Source organism: Phacochoerus africanus, chromosome 7 (genome assembly GCF_016906955.1).
Source record: "Phacochoerus africanus isolate WHEZ1 chromosome 7, ROS_Pafr_v1, whole genome shotgun sequence".
In the NCBI taxonomy this organism is placed as follows: domain Eukaryota; kingdom Metazoa; phylum Chordata; class Mammalia; order Artiodactyla; family Suidae; genus Phacochoerus; species Phacochoerus africanus.
The window spans coordinates 39,635,323-39,649,184 of NC_062550.1; the positions used below are offsets into that span (position 1 = coordinate 39,635,323).

At 41.1% G+C, this 13,862-nt stretch overlaps 1 protein-coding gene across 1 annotated transcript in view; it reads left to right on the top strand.

Annotated features, from left to right (window-relative positions):
* TPH2 (tryptophan hydroxylase 2) overlaps window positions 1–13,862 on the top strand; it is a 97,316-nt gene that overhangs the window by 35,697 nt on the left and 47,757 nt on the right. Inside the window, exon 7 of the mRNA XM_047788533.1 lies at window positions 692–827. Coding sequence (XP_047644489.1) covers window positions 692–827 — 136 coding nt within the window. The remainder of the gene's footprint in view (window positions 1–691; window positions 828–13,862) is intronic.

A 13,862-nucleotide genomic window follows, 5' to 3' on the forward strand; every position in this document is an offset into this window, starting at 1 on the left:
CTGTAATTGTGCAATTCAGTGATGCTAGTAAACTTAGAGTTGTGTGACCATCACACAATTCAGTTTTACAGTGTTTTCATCACTACAGAAAGTTTACTTTTGCCTCTTTACAAACAATCCTTGCTCCTGCCCCTAGCCCTGAGCAGTCCCTGATCTGCTTTTTGTGTATAGGTTTTCCTTCTCTGGACACTTCATATAAAAAGAATCACAAAAATATGTAATCTTTTGCATCTCATGTCTTTCAAAAATTTTATTTTCTTATTGAGGTCGCATTGCTTTAGAACATTATATAAGTTTCATGGTATAACCTCATATTTCTACTTCTGTGCTCATTACATTGGGCTCACCCCCCAAAATTTAGTTAGCCTCACTTTAGATTGTAATCTTCTGTGTCTTTAAGCTTTCCTATCTGAACTTGGCTTCTAAACTTAAATCCTTACATTTTTTTCACCTTTCTTTCCACATTAATGAATGCCTTGTTCCCCTGGAAACCATCATTATCAAGTGTATTTTAGTCATCAGAAGCCACAAATGCAATAGCTGTTAACGGTATGTCATTCAATTGTCAGAGCGTTTTAGAACCTTGATTACTTTGTTTCTAGAACATCCTTCTAAATAATAGGAAGCCCTGATTGGGCCGTCAAGTCCTGTCACATTAATGTTTAGCTGGCTTTTTCTGTTGCCCCTTTAGAAAGGTCTGGCTTCACAGTGAGGCCAGTGGCTGGATACCTGAGTCCACGAGACTTTCTGGCAGGACTGGCCTACAGAGTGTTCCACTGTACTCAGTATGTCCGCCACGGCTCGGATCCCCTCTACACCCCAGAACCGTGAGTACCCACACTGGACACCTAGGCTGGACAGAGACCACAATGGGAAGTAGTCAGTGCAAACTTTACTTGAAAGGAAATGGGGTCCAGGAAACCACTGTTCCTCTGAGTTCCACTGAGGTTATCACTTTGCTTATGAGGCTGTTTCACCTGAATAGTCTCATGATTAATGGGCTGCCCAGGTCATCACTGGGGAGTGGAGAGCCCTCGGAGAGCCCTCGGAGGTTCAAGCAGTAAAGTAGCTGATGGCAGCAGAAGTGGGCAGGGATTAGAGCTGAGTCTCTGAAGCCCCCTCCTCTTCCTAGGTGGGCATGAGGCTCACTCACCAGGTGGGTCCCTGTAGGGTCACTGCATTGTTTTTTAGCTCCTTTCAGCTTCCCTGAAAGTGTTTTCAGGGTAAACAAAGGTTTCTTATAGGACTCCAGACATTTGGGAGGGAAATGCTTTTTAGAGTGGATGAGTGCTCAAAGGAGAGTCAGAGTTAGCAAGGCAATCTCTAAATCTAGCCCAAAGGGTTTACAAATGACCCTGTTTACAAATAGTGGGCACTTTGTTAGTTCCCTTTGAATAACCAGCCCTCCTGAGACCTGGTGGTAGCGTGCCAATAGGTATGCAGAGAGAGGGCAAAGAAATGAGATTTTAGCCACAGAGGTCTATAAAATTGGGGGGATAATGTGTTACATTTTTACCAAAGTACTTTCAGCCAATTCATTCAGCAAACATTTATGTGCAATGCTAGCAGGGAGGTGCAGCGCATTCAAAGATGAATAAAATATAGCAGCTGTTTTTTCTTTAAAGCCTCTCACATTCTGGCAGGGGAGACGGAAACATAAATAATTATGAAAGAGCGTGGTTAGGGCTGTAATTGGGGGCTTGTGCAGAGTGTTAGTAGAGCAAAGAGGAGAGAGAGCAGTCCCGAAAGGCTTTTCAGAGAAAGTGTAGAAAGAGTAGGGGTCTAGAAGGGTGGGTAGGAATTTCTTTTTTGGAAGAAGCATGGTGGGAGAGAAGGGAAAGCTTTTGAGTGAAGGAAACAACCAGTGCAAAGATGCGGAGGCACAAAAAAAGGCATAAATGACCAAGACTTTTTTACCTTTAGAGGAGCCAGAGCACAAGTGTGTGTTAGGGATGAAATGATTCTTCTGTCTGCAGTATAAATAGTCATTTGTCAAAACAGGACATTTGAGCTTAATTCTCTAGGCAGCAGGGCTTGAGCATGATCTGATAATTGTGTTTGAGAAAGATGATGGAGGTCGGGTTGGAGAAGTATGGAGGATGAACTATATGGAAAACCAGTAGGAACTCCCACTCCAGTGAAGGAATAGTTTATAAAGCATCAGTGGAATAGAGCAAGAGGTGACCCCTGTGACAAACATCATCAAGATGGAATTAACAATATTCAGTGATGGTAATGAGGGTAGGAGATGAGAGGGTCCCGAAGGCCATAGTAGGGCTTTTGGTTTGGGAGGCTGAATGGGGAGTTTTTTCTAGTAATAATTGAAAATACTGGAAGGAGATTAGGCTTGGAAGGAAGAGGGAAGGCAAGAGGGAGAAAAGAGGAGGATTTAGGTTTGGAGCCTCCTTCTTTGAGGTGCCTATGGGTGGGACCTCCAGATGGAGAAGGCCCTGGTAGTTGGAAATAAGGGCTGAGAGTTCAGAATTGAATTATAGCTCCCCGTGTAGATTTGAGTACCTTCTTCTTTCACAACTCTGCTGACCACACAGACAAGAGGACGTCAGAGCATGGAAACTTGGGATTTGCTAACTTGGGCTTGTTTTTACAGGTTCTTTTTGGTATGTTTTATATCATTTGTTTTTGTTTTCTTGAAAAATTTTATTGAAGTATAGTCAATTTACACTATTGTGTTAATTTCTGATGTACAGCAAAGTTCATTCATCTGTTTCTTAAATTATTATTACAGTTTTATGAACAACATATATACAATTCAACATTCAACGCTTATAAAAGGGCACACCATGAATGATAACTTTTTTTCCCTCCTCTGCTTCCTTCACACTTACTATTCAGGGGCATCCACAGTTACTAGTTTCCACTGTATTCTTCCAGAAATACACTGTGCTGACACAATTCTCTGCAAAGCTCCCTTTAATCCTTGTGTATTGCAAAGTCCTAAGTCTCTTCCCAGCCACATGCAGTAGTTTGAATCTATGAAACACCAGACTAGTCGGGGAGGGCCATTTCCTGCCCAAGCACTTTCACAGGCATTGTCTTTGAAATGAAATTTCATTTCCTCAGTTGAGAACCAACTAGGGGGCAGCTTCTCCAATTTGTGTTCACCTTGGCTCCTGTGTTTGGTGCTTGTTCTCTGCTTCCACGTAACTGCCTCCTATTGCTCAACTGTTATGGTGGAGGCAGCTCTAATGAGACAAAGGTGAGCTCTGAAGACACGGGTAGAAATGAGAGTGAAAGCAGCAAAAACACATTATCTGAAAAAATAATTTTATTTTCCTTTTCAGTTTGGGTAGAATGTATTTTGATATCTCAGTTTTCAACACATATTGCGTTTTAAACATGACTTGTTCTACCATTTTACATTTTAAACTCTAGCTTCTCTAAACAACCAGTAATGGGACTTGAATTTAAAAAGCAATGGCAGTTGGTTCCCTGGGGTATTATTTGGCCTGGAAGACAGTAGGGAAAGTCCTGGAGAATCAGTGAGTCCTAGTTTTCTTGGTAGGAAGAGTTGCTTTTCCAAGTGTTTCTACCTGGATTGGAAGGTCACTGCTTCTACTGATTCTAAGTGAGGCAGTATTCTTGCCCTTCCCCCCTTTGAGAACTGCCCGAGGCAGGGATTCTGCACATCATTGTCGCACAGCTGCATACCTTGATCAGCTGTGATTGCAGGTAGCTTTGTCACTAATCTAGTATTGAAGTTTACAAATGATTTCCTTTAAAAAAATCATTTGGGTCAAATTCAAGGTTATTCCAGTAATAGCATCCCTCCCACTCAGCGGAATGAGAGGGAGAGAGGCAGAGCTCTAAGTTACACGGGTGTGTGAGCATCACCCAGCAAGCAGATAGTGGCAGAACAAAAATTTGGGAAGCCCCACCATCTCCTGCTCTCCTCTTTGCCTCTCTGGGAAGTCCATTGTGGGCTGTGTCATATCACATTCTCTGGTCAACTCATCTTTCATTTTTAATTTTTAAAATTTTTAGCTAGGTTTGACTGTGCTCATGGCATGTGGAAGTTCCTGGGTTAGGCAAATGTCCATCGACAGATGATTGGATTCGGAAGATGTGGTATATATACACAATGGAATACTACTCAGCCATAAAAAAGAATGATAAAAAAGAATCCATTTGCAGCAACATGGATGGAACTAGAGAATCTCATGCTGAGTGAAATGAGCCAGAAAGACAAAGATAAATACCATATGATATCACTTATAACTGGAATCTAATATCCAGCACAAATGAACATCTCCTCAGAAAAGAAAAGCATGGACTTGGAGAAAAGACTTGTGGCTGCCTGATGGGAGGGGGAGGGAGTGGGAGGGATTGGGAGCTTGGGCTTATCAGGCACAACTTAGAATAGATGTACAAGGAGATCCTGCTGAATAGCATTGAGAACTTTGTCTAGATACTCATGTTGCAACAGAAGAAAGGGTGGGGGAAAAATGTAATTGTAATGTATACATGTAAGGATAACTTGATCCCCTTGCTGTACAGTGGGAAAATAAAAAAATTATAAAAAAAATAAAAATAAAATTTTCTTCGAGGCAAAAAAAAAAAAAAAAGAAGTTCCTGGGTTAGGGATCTAACCCACACCACAACAGTGACTCAAGCCACAGTAATGGCGTAATCTGTTGCACCACAAGAGAATTCCCACCTCATCTTTTAAAGCAGGGTTTCTCAATCTTGGAAGTATAGATGTTTTTTAAAAAAACTTTTAAATTATAGATGATTTATAATGTTCTGTCAATTTCTGCTTACTGCAAAGTGACCCAGTTTTATACACACACACACACACACACACACACACACATTCTTTTTCTCACATTATCCTCTATCATGTTCCATTACAAGTGATTAGATATAGTTCCCTTTGCTATAGAGCAGGATCTCACCACTTATCCACTCCAAATGCTACAGTTTGCATCTACTAACCTCCAACTCCCAGTCTATCCCTCTTCCTCCCCCTCCCCCTTGGCAACCACAAGTTTGTTCTCCAAGTCCATGAATTTCTTTTCTGTGGAAAAGTTCACTTGTGCCACATATTAGATCCCAGATATAACTGATATCACATTGTATTTGTCTTTCTCTTTCTGATTTACTTCAGTTAGTATGAGAGTCTCTAGTTCCATCCATGTTGCTGCATGGCATTATTTTGTTCCTTATTCTGGCTGAGTAATATTCCATTGTGTATATATACCACACCTTTTTAATCCATTCATCTGTTTATGGACATTTAGATTGTCTCCATGTCTTGGCTATTGTGAATAGTGCTGCAGTGAACATACGGGTGCATGGATCTTTGTTAGTGAAAGTTTTGTCCAGATATATCTCCAGAAGTGGGATTGCTGGATTATATGATAGTTCTATATTTGGTTTTCTGAGGTACCTCCGTACAGTTTTCTGTATTGGTTTTACCAGCTTACATTCCCACCAGCAGTGTAGGAGGGATCCCTTTTCTCCATACCCTCTCCAGCATTTGTTATTTGTAGAGTTACTAATGATGGCCATTTTGACTGGTGTGAAGTGGTACCTCATAGTAGTTTTGATTTACATTTCTCTAATAATTAGTGATGTTGAGCATTTTTTCATGTGCCTGTTGGTCATTCTTATGTCTTCTTTGGAGAAATGTCTATTTTTTTTTTTCCCACTGTACAGCAAGGGGATCAAGTTATCCTTACATGTATACATTACAATTACATTTTTTCCCCCACCCTTTCTTCTGTTGCAACATGAGTATCTAGACAAAGTTCTCAATGCTATTCAGCAGGATCTCCTTGTACATCTATTCTAAGTTGTGCCTGATAAGCCCAAGCTCCCAATCCCTCCCACTCCCTCCCCCTCCCATCAGGCAGCCACAAGTCTTTTCTCCAAGTCCATGCTTTTCTTTTCTGAGGAGATGTTCATTTGTGCTGGATATTAGATTCCAGTTATAAGTGATATCATATGGTATTTATCTTTGTCTTTCTGGCTCATTTCACTCAGCATGAGATTCTCTAGTTCCATCCATGTTGCTGCAAATGGCAGGATGTCATTCTTTTTTATGGCTGAGTAGTATTCCATTGTGCATATATACCACCTCTTCCAAATCCAATCATCTGTCGATGGACATTTGGGTTGTTTCCATGTCCTGGCTATTGTGAATAGTGCTGCAATGAACATGCGGGTGCATGTGTCTCTTTTAAGGAGAGTTTTGTCCGGATAGATGCCCAAGAGTGGGATTGCGGGGTCATATGGAAGTTCTATACATAGAACTTCCATATGGTATCTCCAAACTGTTCTCCATAGTGGCTGTACCAGTTTACATTCCCACCAACAGTGCAGGAGGGTTCCCTTGGAGAAATGTCTATTTAGGTTTTATGCCCATTTTTCAATTGGGTTGTTTGTTTTTTGTTGTTGAGCTGTGTGAGTTGTATGTATATCTTAAAGATTAATGGAGTTCCTGTTGTGGCTCCAATAAAGAATCCAACTAGCATCCATGAGGATGCAGGTTTGATCCCTGGCCTTGCTCAGTGGGTTAAAGGATCCAGCGTTGCAGTAAGCTATGGTGTAGGTAACAGATTTGGCTCGGATCCTGCATTGCTGGGGCTGTGGCATAGGCTGGCAACTATAGCTGTGATTCAACTCCTAGCCTGGGAACTTCCGTATGCTGTGGATGTGCCCCCGCACCTCCAAAAAAGATTAAGCCCTTGTCAGTTGTATCATTTGCAACTATTTTTTTCCCATTCTGCACTATTGATATTTTGAGCTAGATAATTCTTTGTTATGGGAGTCTGGCCTTTGTATTATAAGATGTTTAGCAGCATCCCTGGCCTCTACCTGCTAGATGTCAAGAGGATGCTTCCACCACTGCCAGATGTGACATCCAAAGATGTCTCCAGACATTGCTAAATGTCCCCAAGGGCTACATCTCTCCAGTGAGAGCCACTGTTTGAGAAGAAGAAATTTGACAGGTCGTGTTAATGTTGCTGTTCTATCTGCCAATTATACTCTTGGAATCAATCTGTTTTGTTTCCTTTTAAAACACCAATCTGAGTGTAGCATTCCCTTGTTTAACTTCTCTTGGTTCCCTGTTACACACAGGGAAGAAATGTCTGATCTCATAAGATCACATCTTCTGTCTCTCTTTCTGCCCCCTCCAAAACATAACGCTCCAGCCATGCTGTGGAGCTCGTTGATTCATGCTTCCATCCCTTTGCACATTTGGTTCCTTTGGCCTAGAATGACTCTTGTGAAATCATTTTAATTCTCAGGATTTAAGCTCAGTTGCAATCCTTTATGTGAAGACTTTTCTTATAGCCCTTACTTCTATTTACTTCTATTTTAGTACTTACAACATTGCATGGTAATTACTTGTTCATGCGTCAGTCTCCTTCATCAGACCATAATTAATGGAAGGCCAGCTGGCAAAGGCAATGTAGGAATGAGAAGATCCAGACTGAGGTTGGAGTTGATCCCCAAACCTGGCACATAAAGTGAAAACTGAGTCCAAAATGGGCTGAAGCCTTGAACACCACTGCCATCAGGAGGTGCCAGATTTGAGACATACTTAAGAGTCCCGGACTCAGTCTGAGATCTGTAGAGTGAGGGGGCACAGCAGAAGTCCTGGCTGTACCCTGTGTGGTGGTAGCACCTTCTTCTGCAAGGCTACAGCCCTGTATGGGTGCATGTCCTCCACTCCCTCCTGGGCCTTTACTCTGATTTCAGGAACTGCTGCTGGACACCCCTCTATCAGTAAGTCATCTTAATGTGTTCAGTGTATTTAGGCAAAATCATGAACCATTAACAGTGGAATTTTAGACATCAGATGAAGCCGTGAGGAAAGGTCACTGGACCAGGATAGTTTTCTTTCCAAATCACACCCAGGAGGGGCAACCTGTTCTGCTCATCTGTTTTGCTCTGGGGATGATCATTTCAAAAGAAAAAAGTGGCTGTTCACTGTGAAGCTGAAGGAGAGGAGGGAAAGGAAATGTGAAGGTTGTCCCTACCTCCCTCTTATGAAAATGAGAGAAAAAGAGAGAGGGAGGGAAGGAAAGAAAAAGAGAGACCCAACTACACTTTTCATGGTGCTAAAAAAAAAGGTTTCCCTCTTTTTGGGTAACAAACACCATAAGGGCCAGAGAGCTCATTGTCCTTGCTTAAAAAACAGTGTCAGTCTGTGATGTGTTCTAAGTTAAATGTTTGAGCTTCTTAAATATGACTTTAAGAAATGTGACTTCCAACCTATGAGGTTGAAACTGGTGCAGGTCCCTGTGGGACAGTCCTGTGCCTGGATGTGTTGCCCATGTCTAAAGTTGAGTGGATCCTCCTTTCCCAGGGCAGACAGTGGATCAGAGAGGTAGGACCATCTCTGGATTTGTCTCTGGAAGACTCTTGCTGGAGAGGGATGGTGGAGATTGAGTTTAAGAAAGTCCTGGGCATATTGGGGAAAGAAGAGAGTTGGAGGGCAGGATCTTTCTCTCACTCCCTGGTCTCATTTGGCCTGGTCTGGTCCTGATGTCAGCTTCTGGTTTTCAGAGAGGGCTTTGGATTTCCAGCTATCATATGCATAACCCTCCCCCTAGTTCTGCTTCTGTTCATTTGGCTTTTCTTCCCGAGCACTTCCTTCTAGGGGATCTGTGCTCTCTGATCTTCATAGTTCCAACAGACTTTGTTTTTTGTTTTTTGTTTTTTTTAAATGTTTTCTAGGGCCGCACCCGCAGCATATGGAGGTTCCCAGGCTAGGGGTCGATCCCACAGCCATAGCAATGTGGGATCTGAGCCATGTCTGTGGATCCTTAACACACTGAGCAAGGACAGGGATCAAACCCACATCTTCATGGATACTCGTCGGGTTCATTAATCACTCAGCCACGACAGGAACTCCCCAACAGACTTCTTGAATGTGCTTTGTGCAAGGTGGATGTTGAATACTTGTGAACTGAATTTGCACGGGCATGTATACTTATGGTTATGACTTTCAATTTTATCTGCAGTTCCAATGGCCAGTGGTATCTTAGAAATGTGAAGCTCTTTAATAAGAAATACAATTTAATAGAACCATATTCTTCCGAGGCCAAATCTCATGCTTTTCTTCCAAAGATGTGTGGGCTCAGTAAGGTCTTGGAAATGCAGGCAAATAAGGCAAGAAGATCCTATTTTCCGAGGTTTTTTAATCCAGTCTTGTTCTCTCCAGTATAGGCCCAAACCCACTCTTTATATTTCTGGGGACAAGCAGAGGTAGCCAGATGCCTCATGGTTCTGTACCTTTGGAACACAGAACACTGCCCATAGCAGTGTTGAAGTACACATCCATAGCACAACCCTCTTACCCCTTGTCCATTGTTCAGGGAGAAGTGACCAGGAGTTTTCAATACAAACATACATTCTTCCACATCTGTTCTTGGAGGTCAAGCCAGTTCAATATCTGTCTTTCCCAAGGAGCTATTGCCAAAGTACGAGTGCGATTTTGTAGCAGAAATCCCTTTTAAAAGTGTTTTAATGAAAACTTTAAAAAATGTTCCTTCTTTTTTCAGATGTTGTGCTTAATATACTGGTAACAAAAATATCCTTGGCACAACATAATATAAGCTTATTCAGTCAGGGAGTTCCAGATTCAGGGCTGCATTGGGATGATTGATAATTCAGCACATACTGATGTGGGTCTATCTTCTGCTCTTTCCTAGTGTGTCACTTTTCAAATCAAAGAGCAAAGTTTCACCACTAGGAAGTAATTCATGACACCATTGACTCATATTGCAGCGTTTATTGCCATAATACAACTAAATGCATTTGCGCTAAGGAAAATTTTTCTTGTCACAGTTGAACACTTTAGGGGCAATTAATGTTATTTTTAAATATAACTATTTTAAAGTTTAAAAAAGGTTTTGCAGCCAGGTGATTTTTCTTATAATTGCCGCTGTGTTTCAATTTTACAAGAAAAATAAAAGTGAATTATTTCTGACATTAGTTTTCATCTGTTTCTAAGCTAAGCAAGTGAATTTTGTGCTTAGCCCTTGCTTATTAGAACAGAACCTTCTCTAAAACAGGCAGATGTCACTCATTTCCTTTTCTTGTGGCTCAGACGTTAATCCTCATTTTTTCAAGTCACAAAATCAGCGGGTGAAGACACAGACTTTCAAATTTATAAGCAAAGTTGGCTGCCCCTCTCTTAATTGAACAGATGCCTTTCACTAGGTCTGTAATGAGAGGGAAGTTAGGACCTTTCGTTTCCCAGCTTTCCCTCCTTGATGCCATCTGAGATCCTGGGTCTGTGAACTTGTCTGATTTAAGCCCTGACTGTCATGGGTGTTTTTAAATATGGGGTCTAGCTGAAGTCAAGTCTGGGCAAGGTCTTACTGGAGAGCTGGGAAGATAAGCCAGAGCTTTATAGAGTTTAACCTTCATTCGAGGAGCTCTTGTTTAGCTTACACTTGCTCTTTCCCACAGATCATCCTCATCCCTGCCAAGCGTGGTGCCAAACCTCCTGCCCAGCCAACTGGCTTCCTCCACATTTCTATCATCATTTTTGTTCAGGGTAGCAGAGAAGCATCATACCAGCAATTCTCAGAAAATGGCATGTTCTCAGAAAGCCAGTCCCATCTGGCCTCCTTCTCCCATGTTTTAACCCAGAGCTCATTCTCTTAGCATAGCAGCCTTCTTCTCCCTTGGGAGAAATTTGGTTTGGGCTACACCCATGGTCAATTAAGGTGTTAGAGGCCCTAAGGCCTGAGAATATTTTCCTGCCTTCTGTCCTCCAACATAGATAATTTCAATATTATTGAAACAGCAGAATTAATAATAATACAGACTTACTATTAATAACAAACATGTATATTCCAACTATTATGTGCCAGGCACTATTTTAAGTGTTGTATGTGGCTGAATTCATTTAATACTCATAACAACCCTCTGAGTTGTGAGTTACTATTATTATTCTGAATTTATAGATGAAGAAATTGAGGCGTCAGAAGTTTAGGTTAAATAACTTGCTCAAGGTCACACAAAGTCAGGATTTGAACTCAGGGATTAGTGCCAGCACCTGTGGGGTTAACCACTCTTCTATATTAAACAGTAGCGCTACACAGGAAAACTCAAAACTTGTGTGTGTGCTAAAGTTGAATAGCTTCTTTCTTGGTTTTCCAATTACAAGTTTTGTATAAGATAGTTGAGAGTGATACTTTCTTGCTTTAATTTGGTGCCCTTACTTTGCCAGGACCCTGAATACTAGTGCTGTGCTGTCCTATCCAGTGTTTGGTCCAACTACTAGGCTTTGTTAGAAGCCCACTCTCTCCTTTGATCCTGACAGGCCCATGGCTAGCCCTGCCCCCTTTATGAGGAGGAGGCATCTTTTATTTCCCCAGGAAAAAGAAGGGGGAAATATCTCACTACAGAGCAGTGATGAAGATGGGAGGCTGCTGTGTCCTCATCCTCAGGCAGAAGGCCCTATGGACCGCATGCCTGAAATCCAGGCCCCACTATCAGCTCTCAGTGTGCCTGTTGGCAAACCATTTAACCTCCCTGTATGAAGCATGATGAAGTAACGCTTTGATCTTCACAGAGAAAAAGGCTTTATATAAATACTGAATAGGTTCACTCTTTCTAGGCACCTCTTAACTTTGTGGAGGCTGCTGTGCCTGGTAGCGTTCCAGTGTGTCTTTGGTTACTCGACCACATTCCCAAAACTGGGACGCCCAAGTTTTCAGTATTTCGTGTAGTTTTGTGAAGTGGCTCTAAGCAAAAATATCCCCCAGGACTTTTTGCTGAGTCTTTTGTCTCAAAAGCTCCAAGCACTCTAACAATAGACATTCTATTAAAAAAAAAAGAGAAAAAACCAAAAAAACCCACAACCCTATACATTATTTAAAATCTGTGTATTTTTAAAAATATATTTTATTTTTTCCACTGTACAGCATGGGGACCAAGTTACACTTACATGTATATATTTTTTTCCTCCTTTGTTCTATTGCGATATAAATATCTAGACATAGTTCTCGATGCTACACAGCAGGATCTCATTGTAAATCCATTCCAAGAGCAATAGTTTGCGTCCAATAATCCCACGCTCATTATCCCTCCAACTCTCTCCTTCTCCCCCCGGGAAGCACAAGTCTATTCTCCAAGTCCATGATTTTCTTTTCTGTGGAAATGTTCATTTGCGCTGTATATTAGATTCCAGTTATAAGTGATATCATATCATATTTGTCTTTGTCTTTCTGACTTATTTCACTCAGTATGAGAGTCTCTATTTCTATCCATGTTGCTGCAAATGGCATTAGATCGTTCTTTTTTATGGCTGAGTAGTATTCCATTGTGCATTGTAAAACCAAATTTGTGCCTAAGTGCCTGCTAGAGCCCTGTTGTTGTTCTGTTAGGCTGTTAATGGTAGTGACTTGGGACAAAGCTTTCAGCTGTGTGTATATATGTATGTCTATATATAAAATTAGATATATTTTAGCAGAGTCAAAGTAGAATTCCTTTTTTATTCCCACTTCCACATTCACCAAGGTTTGCCTTCCTTATGCAGTGCCTGTAATCCCAAATTAGCACTCCTAAACATCCACACCCGAGACGACCTGGGAAAAAATGTTTTCTTAGAAATATTTGCATTTTTGAATTGCAAGTTCAGAAGAAATTCAAAGTGACTGAATCTTAGGAAAGGAAGAAGTAACCACTGGTTATATCTCTTCATTACTGTGTGGAGAATTATATCGATTGATAGGTACAGGAGCCACTATAAAAGAAAAGGAAAAAGAGATCTGATGTTTCCCACACGTGTTCTGTTCAGCTGGCATTATTCCACTCACGTCTATGAGGTAGGCAGGATTGTCACCATCTTACAGATGGTAGTTCCAGAATTCATTGAAGTTGGGTCATTTCCCTCAAGTCATACAATTAGAAAAGAGCAAAACCAAGATCTAGTCCAAAGTCCTTCTGCTACGTTGGAAATTAGGAAAATTATGCTTTGGATCTTGGATTTACCTTTATGTGGTATAATAGAGCCCTACCATCTCTGCTTTATTGTGTTGGGTTCAGAAAGCAGTTAATAAACATCTATTATGTGCCAGGCCTTTCTAAGCACCGGGAACCCAAAGATGAACATAGATAGCTTGACCTCAGTCTTGGAGAAACTTAGTGCTTCTTGTTTAAGTGGTAAAATGTCTTCCAAAAGGATGAAACCTACTGAAGTACAATAGACTTAGGTTTAAGAATAATTCTTTTTTTTTTTTTTTTTTTTTTTTAGGGCCACACCTGAGGCATATGGAGGTTCCCAGGCTAGGGGTCAAATTGGAGCTGTAGGCCCTGGCCTACACCACAGCTCACAGCAACGCCGGATCCTTAACCCACTGAGTGAGGCCAGGGATTGAACCTGTGTCTTCTTGGATGCTAGTCAGATTAATTTCTGCTGAGCCATGATGGGAACCCCAGGTTTAAGTATAATTTAATGTGTAGTAATATCTAACTTTGTTGGGAACTTATGTTTCTAATCCATTATCTTACTATACTGTTAAGAACCCCCTAAGATTGGGAACCTTATAATCTCCATTTTATAAATAAAAAATAATAATCTGTGTTGTCCAATGTGGTAGAGATATGACTATTTAAATTTATTAAGATGAAATAAAACTATAAACTTAGTTCCTTAATAGGGCTGGTTACTTTTAAGTTATTCAATAGTCTCCTGTACCAAGTGGCTACCATTTTGGATGATACAGATTCAGAATATTTCCATCACTGCAGGAAGCCCTATTGCATAGCACTGATCTAAATAACTTGCCCACGCAGGAGGGTGGGACATGGACGTAGGTCTGACTCCAGGCACAATACTTACTACCATTATGATATATTGCCTCCTTAATATCTAG